We start from the raw sequence: 12,370 nt of genomic DNA on the forward strand, positions 1-12,370 counted from the left end.
CACTCTCTCTCATTACCAGTGGCTCTCACCCACTTCTATTTTCTCCTTCTCCATTTTCATGTCCCACTGGTACTGTCTCCTTCATTACACTACTGGCCATTAAAATTGCTACACCACGAAGATGACGTGCTACAGACACGAAATTTAACCGACAACAAGATGATGCTGTGATATGCAAATGATTAGCTTTTCAGAGCGTTCACACAAGGTTGGCATCGGTGGCGACACCTACAACGTGCTGACATGAGGAAAGTTTCCAACCGATTTCTCATACACAAACAGCAGTCGACCGGCGTTGCCTGGTGAAACGTTGTTGTGATGCCTCGTGTGAGGAGGAGAAATGCGTAGCGTCACGTTTCCAACTTTCGTAAAGGTCGGATTGTAGCCTATTGCGATTGTGGTTTATCGTATCGCGACATTGCTGCTCGCGTTGGTCGAGATCCAATGACTGTTAGCAAAATATGGAATAGTTGGGTTCAGGAGGGTAATATGGAACTCCGTGCTGGATCCCAACGGCCTCGTATCACTAGCAGTCGAGATGACAGGCATCTTATTGGCATGGCTGTAACGGATTGTGCGGCCACATCTCGATCCCTGAGTCAACAGATGGGGACATTTGCAAGACAACAACCATCTGCACGAACAGTTTGACAACGTTTACAGCAGCATGGACTATCAGCTTGGAGATCGTGGCTGCAGTTACCCTTGACGCTGCATCACAGACAGGAGCGCCTGCGATGGTGTACTCCACGACGGACCTCGGTGCGCGAATGGCAAAACATCATTTTTTTGGATGAATTCAGGTTCTGTTTACAGCATCATGATGGTCGCATCCGTGTTTGGCGGCATCATGGTGAATGCACTTTGGAAGCGTGTATTCGTCATCGTCATACTGGCGTTTCACCCGGCATGATGGTATGGGGTGTCATTGGTTACACATCTAGGTCATCTCTTGTTCACATTGACCACACTTCGAACAGTGGACGTTACATTTCAGATGTGTTGCGACCTGTGGCTCCAGCCTTCATTCGATCCCTGTGAAACCCTACATTTCAGCAGGATAATGTACGACCGCATGTTGCAGGTCCTGTACGGACCTTTCTGGATAAAGACAATGTTCGACTACTGCCCTGTGCAGCACATTCTCCAGATTTCTCACCAATTCAAAACGTCTGGTCAATGGTGGCCGAGCAACTGGCTCCTCCCAATACGCCAGTCACTACTCTTGATGAACTGTGGTATTGTGTTGAAGCTGCATGGGCAGCTGTATCTGTACACGCCATCCGAGCTCTGTTTGGCTCAATGCCCAGGCATATCAAGGCCGTTATTACGGCCAGGGGTGGTTGTTCTGGGTACTGATTTCTCAGGATCTGTGCACCCAAATTGCATGAAAATGTAATCGCTTGTCAGTTCTAGTATAATATATTTGTCCAATGAATACCTGTTTCTCATCTGCATTTCTTCTTGATGTAGCAATTTTAATGGCTAGTAGTGTATTTTCCTGGCACTTTTCTGTCACTGTCAACTGCGTTCACTATGTTCAGCTGCCACTGTTTCCCTCTCTTTCTCTCACTCTGCCATTGGCTCCTTCACGCTTTCTATACGATGACGACTATCTACTGTCTCTCAGTATTTATTACTTTTCCGTTTCTCTCCCACTGCCAATGTCTCCTTCTCTCCCAGCATAAAAACTGTATGTTTACATGCCAAAATTTTTGGGAGAATTTAAGATCCTGAGAAAGATAGAATGAGGCAGCTGATACTGCACTTGCCAGTCATTTTCTTTTTAACATGACCTCACCTCTTTTGTTCTCTAACAGGAGCATTTTTCTGCTTGTTCCCTTCTGTTCCCTGCCACAGCAGGACATGTCACTTATATTAAAAGAACTATATGTTAGTTTGTTTGTTTGTTCGGGAGGAGAGGCTGACATAGTTTGCCTACCTTTGGCCGGACAGTGATGCACAGACTCAAAGAGCGTGCCCTACACTCTTTCTCAAATGGTTTTACAGTAACTATTTTATAAAAAAATTCATTTTTGTGTTACTTACAGTTTTATATACCAGCTTATTCATGACGTACCCATCAATTTGTTAATCATCATAGCTATTGTGATAGTTACATGAAAGTAAGATTCTGTGCAAAATTCGAAAAAATTTGCAATGAAAAATATGGCTCACTACGGTTTTGCATTTGGTGCATATTACATAATATGTCGCAGCATATGTAATTTAGCTAAAATAGTGAAGTTTTCTTTAAACGTTGTCGCCAATCTGGAGAAAATTGATGTGGTGTGTCTCACTTGCTTGTGACTGTGCACAGCAGCGTTAAAGCCAGAGGGAAATATCTGCAACATTGCTCATATTTAATAAACGGTTTGAAATATCACAATGAGATTTTGGAAAATGACAGAAGACAAAGAGGAGAGTGTTTTGCCATAGGATTATTAAACAAAACTTTATTACCTACCATGTTATTATAGTAAAACATACATTTTCAGTGAAAGAAACTAATTTTTAATGGCCATCGTTAGCTGGTGAAACGAGAAGTGCTGTAGGTTGGGGAACAGCATAAGTGAAGACATAACACATTTATTATTGTGCTGAGGACATAATTTTTCATAAGCTACTGTTTCTCCAGATCATCAAGTCATCCGTGGACAGCACTGCTGTCATCTTCTCCAGTTTTTCTTACCACCTTAGTTACTATTTCATTCAAGACTACAATGAAGGGGAGATGTGACAATGCACTGCCCTGTTTCACACAAATTATCTTCTGGAACCAATTTGTCCTTTCATTTCCCACTTTCACCCAACTCGAGACTTCCGCAGTACATCTCCTCCACTCTTCTTCTTGCCTCTTTCCACTTCCTTCTTTTCTAGTGCTTTGCAGACCTTTCTTTGACAGATACCCTTTCTGTATCGAGAATGGCAATTACTGGTCATACCCAAATTCATAGTGGTGCTCCTGGATCACTGCAGATATGAGGTCAGCAGTTGATCTCCCAGGTCTGAAGCCATGTGGCTTCTCTCTCAATTTATTTTTGACTCTTCTTTAGATTCTGCTCTCCAGGATCTTTTTGTATACCTCAGCACAGTGTTGTTTCAGTGGGACTGACTGGTTTGATGTTTCTGAGATCTTGCCACAAAACAGGCCATTAAATTTTCTCACCCTTAAACATAAAATGCCATATTGTTATATTTATTACATGTGTTGTTTTAAAGATACTGTACTGTTAAGCAGTTTTAACTTACTGTTCAGAAGAAGTGTGAACAAGTTTTATGACAAAAGTAAAAGCCACAGGATTCTATAAATCCTGCCACAGAAGGAATTGACAGTGAAAAGAATCTGTGGACATGAGTACAGGGTACCAATTGTGTTCTTTTAGTCTATTAAGGTATAAAAGTTAAACATAACGTTAGATATCAACAGTTGTTTCTAGATGTTATCATTCTAATTAAACATTCCTTCCACTACTTCAGTACAAATCATTACTGCTGTAAGAGAGCCCAAACATTAGTCTGGGACCGAAAGAAACGCTGCCAGTAGATCAGACTTAAAATCTTAGTGATCTGCTGCTGCTCGATTTGCAACCAAGTCCCAAAATTTGAAGCAGTGGAACTAGGTACAGAGAACTAGTAACACCTGAAATTGACAGCAGTGAGATAATTGGGATAATCCTTGTGTGTGTCGAAAGGAGAGGTCAGTGGGGGAATGGAGGTGGTGTATTTGTAGGCAAGAAATTTGTATCCAGTGAAGTAGCAATTGAAGCTGCATTACAGTGTTTCAGCAAGATTCAGTATTAGTGGTGGACATACATCCCTCTACCAACCATGAAACTAAAGACTTCGGAGAAAACCTCAGTTTGCTTGTACATACAGTTTCCCAACAATACGCCCATAATTGGAAGAGATGTTAATCATCCAAAAATCAACTGGGAAATGACAGTTTAGTTGGGGAGTGTGACAGGACATTCTGAAAAACAATACTGAATGCTTTCTCTGAAAATTTCTTAGAACAGGTACGTTGAAAGCCCACTCACAATGGAAATACATTACATCCCAATGGCAACAGTAGACCGGACCACTTTAAAAGTGTCTACATACAAACTGGTATCAGTCACCGTGAAGTAGTTTTACCTATATTATCCTAGTACAAAGTGAAACTAAAACAAGTAGAAAAAGTACACTGAGTAAACTGGATGAGAGATATTAGTTTCATCTCTCGAGACTTCACTTATTCATCTGTAGGCAGGTTCATACAGCAAACATGATTAGCGGCCAAAAGGGCAATGTGTGAAGCCTTCAGTGACTGCCATAGCGGAATCATATTAAAAGACCTCTCACAAAACCCAAATAATTTCTGGTTTAGCTATTGCTGTTAGTGGTTCCAAAGTTAATGTTTTGAACACTGATGGATCAAACAGGAACCAAAATTTAGGATAATGAAGCAAATGCAGAAATGGTTGTTAAAAATCTTCTTTTAAAGAGAAAGATTTAGCAGTACTGCCATTACACAGAGACAATACTTCTAGATCTTTCTTACCTCTGCCAAGATGAGTGGTAGAGATATTGTCTGATTTTGTATAGGATTTGCACCAGAACCATGGACCTTGCCGTTGGTGGGGAGGCTTGCGTGCCTCAGCGATACAGATAGCCGTACCGTAGGTTCAACCACAACGGAGGGGTATCTGTTGAGAGGCCAGACAAACGTGTGGTTCCTGAAGAGGGGCAGCAGCCTTTTCAGTAGTTGCAGGGGCAACAGTCTGGATGATTGACTGATCGGGCCTTGTAACACTAACCAAAACGGCCTTGCTGTGCTGGTACTGCGAACGGCTGAAAGCAACAGGAAACTACAGCTGTAATTATTCCAGAGGGCATGCAGCTTTACTGTATGGTTAAATGATGATGATGGCATCCTCTTGGGTAAAATATTCCGGAGGTAAAATAGTCCCCCATTCGGATCTCCGGGCAGGGACTACTCAGGACGACGTCATTATCAGGAGAAAGAAAACTGGCGTTCTACGGATCGGAGCGTGCAATGTCAGATCCCTTAATCGAACAGGTAGGTTAGAAAATTTAAAAAGGGAAATGGATAGGTTAAAGTTAGATATAGTGGGAATTAGTTAAGTTCTGTGGCAGGAGGAACAAGACTTTTGGTCAGGCGAATACAGGGTTATAAATACAAAATCAAATAGGGGTAAGACAGGAGTCGGTTTAATAATGAATAGAAAAATAGGAGTGTGGGTAAGCTACTACAAACAGCATAGTGAACGCATTGTTGTGGCCAAAATAGATACGAAGCCTACGCCTACTACAGTAGTACAAGTTTATATGCCAACTAGCTCTGCAGATGACGAAGAAATTGATGAAATGTATGATGAAATACAAGAAATTATTCAGGTAGAGAAGGGAGATGAAAATTTAATAGTCATGGGTGACTGGAATTCCGTAGTAGAAAAAGGGAGAGAAGAAACGTAGTAGGTGAATATGGATTGGGGGAAGAAATGAAAGAGGAAGCCGCCTGATAGAATTTTGCACAGAGCACAACTTAATCATAGCTAACACTTGGTACAAGAATCATAAAAGAAGGTTGTATACACGGAAGAAGCCTGGAGATACTGACAGGTTTAAGATAGATTATATAATGGTAAGACAGAGATTTAGAAACCAGGTTTTAAATTGTAAGACATTTCCAGGGGCAGATGTGGATTCTGACCACAATCTATTGGTTATGAACTGTAGATTAAAACTGAAGAAACTGCAAAAAGGTGGGAATTTAAGGAGATGGGACCTGGATAAACTGACTAAACCAGAGGTTGTACAGAGTTTCAGGGAGAGCATACGGGAACAATTGACAGGAATGGGGGAAAGAAATACAGTAGAAGGGGAATGGGTAGCTTTGAGGGATGAAGTAGTGAAGGCAGCAGAGGATGAAGTAGGTAAAAACACGGGGGCTAGTAGAAATCCTTGAGTAACAGAAGATATATTGAATTTAATTGACGAAAGAAGAAAATATAAAATTGCAGTAAATGAAGCAGGCAAAAAGGAATACAAACGTCTCAAAAATGAGATCGACAGGAAGTGCAAAATGGCTAAGCAGGGATGGCTAGAGGACAAATGTAAGGACGTAGAGGCTTATCTCACTAGGGGTAAGATAGATACCCATCAACATCAGTTATCTGCTATATTAGCAGATCCTTTGCCTCTCCATTTTCTGCGATCCATTGCTTCCTTCTTAAGGCTGCTGTATGTCCATCATGTCATCCAGTACCTGGAATCTCTTCCTTCCTCTCTTCCTTTTCCCTTCTACATAACCTTCTAAAACTGTTTTTATCAGTCCGTCATTCTTTCTTAATATATGCCCAATCCAGTTCCTTTTTCTTCTCTTTATTACATCTAGTAACTGTCTTTTCTCTCCCACTCTTCTCAGTACCTCTTCATAACTTACTCTGTCCATCCAACTTATTCTTTCCATCTTCCGCCATGTCCAGAACTCAAAAGCCTCCACATTTCTCCATCTTTTTTCCTCATAGTCCATGTTTCAGCGCCATATAGAACAACACTCCATACAAGACATTTTATGAGTCTCTTTCTGAGTTCTCTGTCCGGACCGCAGCGGTCTGGAAGATATATACTGCCTACAGGAAAATTAAAGAGAACCACTTGTACAAATATCGAGAGAAGAGTTTGACAGAGCACCTTAAAGACGAGTCGAAACAAGACCCCGGGAGTAGACAACATTCCATTAGAACTACTGATGGCCTTGGGAGAGCCAGTCCTGGCAAAACTCTACCATCTGGTGAGCAAGATGTATGAAACAGGCGAAATACCCTGAGACTTCAAGAAGAATATAATAATTCCAATCCCAAAGAAAGCAGGTGCTGACAAATGTGAAAATTACCGAACAGTCAGTTTAATAAGTCACGGATGCAAAAAAACTAACACGAATTCTTTACAGGCGAATGGAAGAACTGGTAGAAGTCGACATCGGGGAAGATCAGTTTGGATTCCGTAGAAATATTGGAACAAGTGAGGCAATACTGACCCTACGACTTATCTTAGAAGAAAGATTGAGGAAAGGCAAACCTATGTTTCTAGCATTTGTAGACTTAGAGAAAGCTTTTGACAATGTTGACTGGAATACTCTCTTCCAAATTCTGAAGGTGGCAGGGGTAAAATACAGGGAGCGAAAGGCTAATTACAATTTGTACAGAAACCAGATGGCAGTTACAATCGTCGAGGGGCATGAAAGGGAAGCAGTGGTTGCGAAGGGAGTGAGACATGGTTGTAGCGTTTCCCCGATGTTATTCAATCTGTATATTGAGCAAGCAGAGAAGAAAACAAAAGAAAAATTCAGAGTAGGAATTAAATTCCATGGAGAGGAAATAACAACTTTGAGGTTCGCCGATGACATTGTAATTCTGTAAGAGACAGCAAAGGACTTGGAATAGTAATTGAATGGAATCGACAGTGTCATGAAAGGAGGATATAAGATGAACATCACCAAAAGCAAAGCGAGGATAATGGAATGTAGTCGAATTAAGTTGGGTGATGCTGATGGAATTAGATTAGGAAATGAGACACTTAAAGTAGTGAAGGAGTTCTGTTACTTAGGGAGCAAAATAACTGATGATGGTCAAAGTAGAGAGGATATAAAATGTAGACTGGCAATGGCAAGGAAAGCGTTTCTGAAGAAGAGAAATTTGTTAACATCGAGTATAGATTTAAGTGTCAGGAAGTCGTTTCTGAAAGTATTTGTATGGAGTGTAGCCATGTATGGAAGTGAAACATAGATGATAACTAGTTTGGACAAGAAGAGAATAGAAGCTTTCGAAATGTGGTGCTACAGAAGAATGCTGAAGATTAGATGGGTAGATCATATAACTAATGAGGAGGTATTGAATAGGATCGGGGAGAAGAGAAGTTTGTGGCACAACTTGACTAGAAGAAGGGATCGGTTGGTAGGACATGTTCTGAGGCATCAAGGGATTACCAATTTAGCATTGGAGGGCAGTGTGGGGGGTAAAAATCGTAGAGGGAGACTAAGAGATGAATACACTAAACAGTTTCAGAAGGATGTAGGTTGCAGTAGGTACTGGGAGATGAAGAAGCTTGCACAGGATAGAGTAGCATGGAGAGCTGCATCAAACCAGTCTCAGGACTGAAGACAACAACAACAACAAGAAGAAGAAGCTACTGACTCATCATTTTTCCTCAGTTCCTTACTTAATAAATGTAATAAAACACGTTTTCAGAATTCTCTCGCAATTCCGTGTGCAATTGCGCGTGTGATAGCAAACAAGTGTGGTGCATCAGATCAGTTTTCACAAGATTGGTGACAGAAACGACCACCCAAGTCTAAAGAACGTGTTAGCTAAATTTCATATGCAGCAACATATTATGTAATATGCAAAATCATGTTGTTGTTGTTGTTGTTGTTGTTGTTGTTGTCTTCAGTCCTGAGACTGGTTTTATGCAGCTCTCCATGCTACTCTATCCTGTGCAAGCTTCTTCATCTCCCAGTACCTACTGCAACCTACATCCTTCTGAATCTGCTTAGTGTATTCATCTCTTGGTCTCCCTCTACGATTTTTACACTCCATGCTGGCCTCCAATGCTAAATTGATGATCCCTTGATGCCTCAGAACATGTCCTACCAACCGATCTTTTCTTCTAATCAAGTTGTGCCACAAACTCCTCTTCTCCCCAATTCTATTCAATACCTCCTCATTAGTTATATGATCTACCCACCTAATCTTCAGCATTCTTCTGTAGCACCACATTTCGAAAGCTTCTATTCTCTTCTTGTCCAAACTAGTTATCGTCCATGTTTCACTTCCGTACATGGCTACACTCCATGCAAATACTTTCAGAAATGATTTCCTGACACTTACATCTATACTCGATGTTAACAAATTTCTCTTCATCAGAAACGCTTACCTTGCCATTGCCAGTCTACATTTTATATCCTCTCTACTTCGGCCAATATCAGTTACTTTGCTCCCCAAATAGCAAAACTCCTTTGCTACTTTAAGTGTTTTATTTCCTATCTAATTCCCTCAGCATCACCCGACTTAATTCGACTACATTCCATTATCCTCGTTTTGCTTTTGTTGATGTTCATCTTATATCCTCGTTTCAAGACGCTATCCATTCCGTTCAACTGCCATTCCAAGTCCTTTGCTGTCTCTGGCAACATTACAATGTTATCGTCGAACCTCAAAGTTGTTATTTATTCTCCATGGATTTTAATATCTACTCCGAATTTTTCTTTTGTTTCCTTCACAGCTTGCTCGATACACAGATTGAATAACATCGGGGATAGGATACAACCCTGTCTCACTCCCTTCTCAACCACTGCTTCCCTTTCATGTCCCTCGACTCTTATAACTGCCATCTGGTTTCTGTACAAATTGTAAATAGCCTTTCGCTCCCAGTTTTTTACCCCTGCCACCTTCAGAATCTGAAAGAGAGTATTCCAGTCAACATTGTCAAAGCTTTCTCTAAGTCTACAAACGCTAGAAACGTAGGTTTGCCTTTCCTTAATCTAGCTTCCAAGATAAGTTGTAGGGTCAGTATTGCCTTACGTGTTTCAATATTTCTACGGAATCCAAACTGATCTTCCCCGAGGTCCGCTTCTACTAGTTTTTCCATTCGTCTGTAAAGAATTCGCATTAGTATTTTGCAGCCGTGACTTATTAAACTGATAGTTCGCTTATTTTCACATCTGTCTACACCTGCTTTCTTTGGGATTGGAATTATTATATTCTTCTTGAAGTCTGAGGGTATTTCGCCTGTCTCATACATCTTGCTCACCAGATGGTAGAGTTTTGCCCGGACTGGCTCTGCCAAGGCTGTCAGTAGTTCTAATGGAATGTTGTCTACTCCCGGGGCCTTGTTTCAACTCAGGTCTTTCAGTGCTCTATCAAACTCTTCACGCAATATCATATCTCCCATTTCATCTTCAAATACATCCTCTTCCATTTCCATAATATCATCCTCAAATACATCGCCCTTGTATAGACCCTCTATATACTCCTTCCACCTTTCTGCTTTCCCTTCTTTGCTTAGAACTGGGTTTCCATCTGAGCTCTTGATATTCATACAAGTGGCTCTCTTTTCTCCAAAGGTCTCCTTAATTTTCCTGTAGGCAGTATCTATCTTACCCCTAGTGAGACAAGCCTCTACATCCTTACATTCGTCCTCTAGCCATCCATGCTTAGCCATTTTGCACTTCCCGTTGATCTCAATTTTCAGACGTTTGTATTCCTTTTTGCCTGCTTCTTTTACTGAATTTTTATATTTTCTTCTTTCATCAATTAAATTCAATATTTCTTCTGTTACCCAAAGATTTCTGCTAGCCCTCGTCTTTTTACCTACTTGATCCTCTGCTGCCTTCACTACTTCATCCCTCAAAGTTACCCATTCTTCTTCTACTGTATTTCTTTCCCCAATTCCTGTCAGTTGTTCCCTTATGCTCTCCCTGAAACTCTGTACACCCTCTGGTTTAGTCAGTTTATCCAGGTCCCATCTCCTTAAATTCCCACCTTTTTTCAGTTTCTTCAGTTTTAATCTACAGTTCATAACCAATAGATTGTGGTCAGAGTCCACATCTGCCCCTAGAAATGTCTTACAATTTAAAACCTGGTTCCTAAATCTCTGTCTTACCATTATATAATCTATCTTAAACCTGTCAGTATCTCCAGGCTTCTTCCATGTATACAACCTTCTTTTATGATTCTTGAACCAAGTGTTAGCTATGATTAAGTTGTGCTCTGTGCAAAATTATACCAGACGGCTTCCTCTTTCATTTCTTAGCCCCAATCCATATTCACCTACTATGTTTTCTTCTCTCCCTTTTCCTACTACTGAATTCCACTCACTCATGACTATTACATTTTCGTCTCCCTTCTCTATCTGAATAATTTCTTTTATTTCATCATACATTTCTTCAATTTCTTCGTCATCTGCATAGAGAGCCCTATTTTCCATTGCAAACTCTTTCGATCTTTGTGCAGTGTCTTACTTCTGTGGAAATATCACAATAACTATGACCATGAATGAAATGATGGGCATATCATCAAGAAGCCCAAATAGTTTCTGTAAAATCGTTTGAGGAAGATTGCGGGGTGTGTGCCTCGATTCTGTCATTGCTGACCAGCCAAAACGGGGCCATCAGTTTCGGTCTCCCTTTCCTAACAAACAAATGAGCTCACACAGTGCTTTGGATGAAAATTGGTTACTGTGCTTCGGCCACTGTATCTGAATTAAATTCCATAAATAAAACACCTGAATGAATGGATTATCCAGTAACAGTATATTAGTGGAATGTAACTGAATGTCCCTCAATGTTTCATTCTTGCAAGTGACTCACAAGATAAAAAATAGTTCGTCAGTTACCTTGCTCCACAGTATTGTCATATGACTGTTGAAGAAAGAAAGGAAATAAGTTGGAAATATAATGCTTACTGTATTAACAATTAAGTTTTTTCAATCTGTGCACAGGAAGCTACATCTAGAGAACAGCGAGGGTGATAGAAGCGTCGTGGAAGAATTGCACGAGCGAATGGCCGATCTGCAGATTTTTGGCATGGTGCGTGACGAGCCTCCGTCCGTGTTCTCCGAGAGCGACTTGAGTGACGACTCCTCCGATTATGATGATGATGACGATGATGATGATGATGTGGGAGGAGGGAACGGAGCGGGTCCAGGTGGTGGCAACGCAGCCGGAAACTACAACTCTGAGAATTACTGCGCCGGCGGTGCCTGCAGCGACATTGAAGACGTCGACGTCTCGCTCCTGTTTCTGGAGAATGGGGAGCTTGAGTGACCCATCATTGAGAGTGACCCTGAAATTTCACATTTGAAGAATAAACGAATGTTGCATGTGTGATTCAGAATACGAAAATTCTCACTACAGTGTGAAATGCTCTGATCTTTGATGAAATTTGTTACCTGAAAGAAAGAAGAAAAGTTTTCTGAAACATTACTTGCAATTTTGCAGTAATGTTATTTTATGGCTCTTGTTTCTAAAGGGTGGATAATTTTCTTTTAGTAGTACCAACAAGTATTTCAAAATAATGTTGCAAGTCAATTTTGTATGTTTTATTAGGTTTCATAGAATTTATTCTAGTCACTAATTGTATCTGTGTTATATATGTGATTGATTCATTATTGCTCAAACAAATAGCTTACAGTTTTCTTAAACATTTAGCATGGAGATGTTACATATCAAGTGTATTAGTTAGGCTTGTTGGACAGCTTTCGGCTTTGTCCAAAGACATCAGTTAAGTTAAATTAGGAATTTTGTGATGCAGTTAATTTCTCTTGTTGCAACTGTGAACAAAGCTGTTATTGGGATGTATTTTAG

The 12,370-nt window shown here is 40.6% G+C and overlaps 1 protein-coding gene across 3 annotated transcripts in view; it reads left to right on the plus strand.

The window, feature by feature from the left end:
• LOC124552616 overlaps positions 1-12,123 on the plus strand; it is a 145,867-nt gene extending 133,744 nt beyond the window's left edge. For all 3 annotated transcript variants that reach the window (XM_047126941.1, XM_047126942.1, XM_047126943.1), the window contains exon 9: positions 11,506-12,123. In XM_047126941.1, coding sequence (XP_046982897.1) covers positions 11,506-11,830 — 325 coding nt within the window. In that variant the 3' untranslated portion in view covers positions 11,831-12,123. The remainder of the gene's footprint in view (positions 1-11,505) is intronic.
• Positions 12,124-12,370: the final 247 nt, after the last annotated feature.

The sequence above is a fragment of the Schistocerca americana genome, chromosome 10 (assembly GCF_021461395.2).
Source record: "Schistocerca americana isolate TAMUIC-IGC-003095 chromosome 10, iqSchAmer2.1, whole genome shotgun sequence".
Lineage (NCBI taxonomy): Eukaryota > Metazoa > Arthropoda > Insecta > Orthoptera > Acrididae > Schistocerca > Schistocerca americana.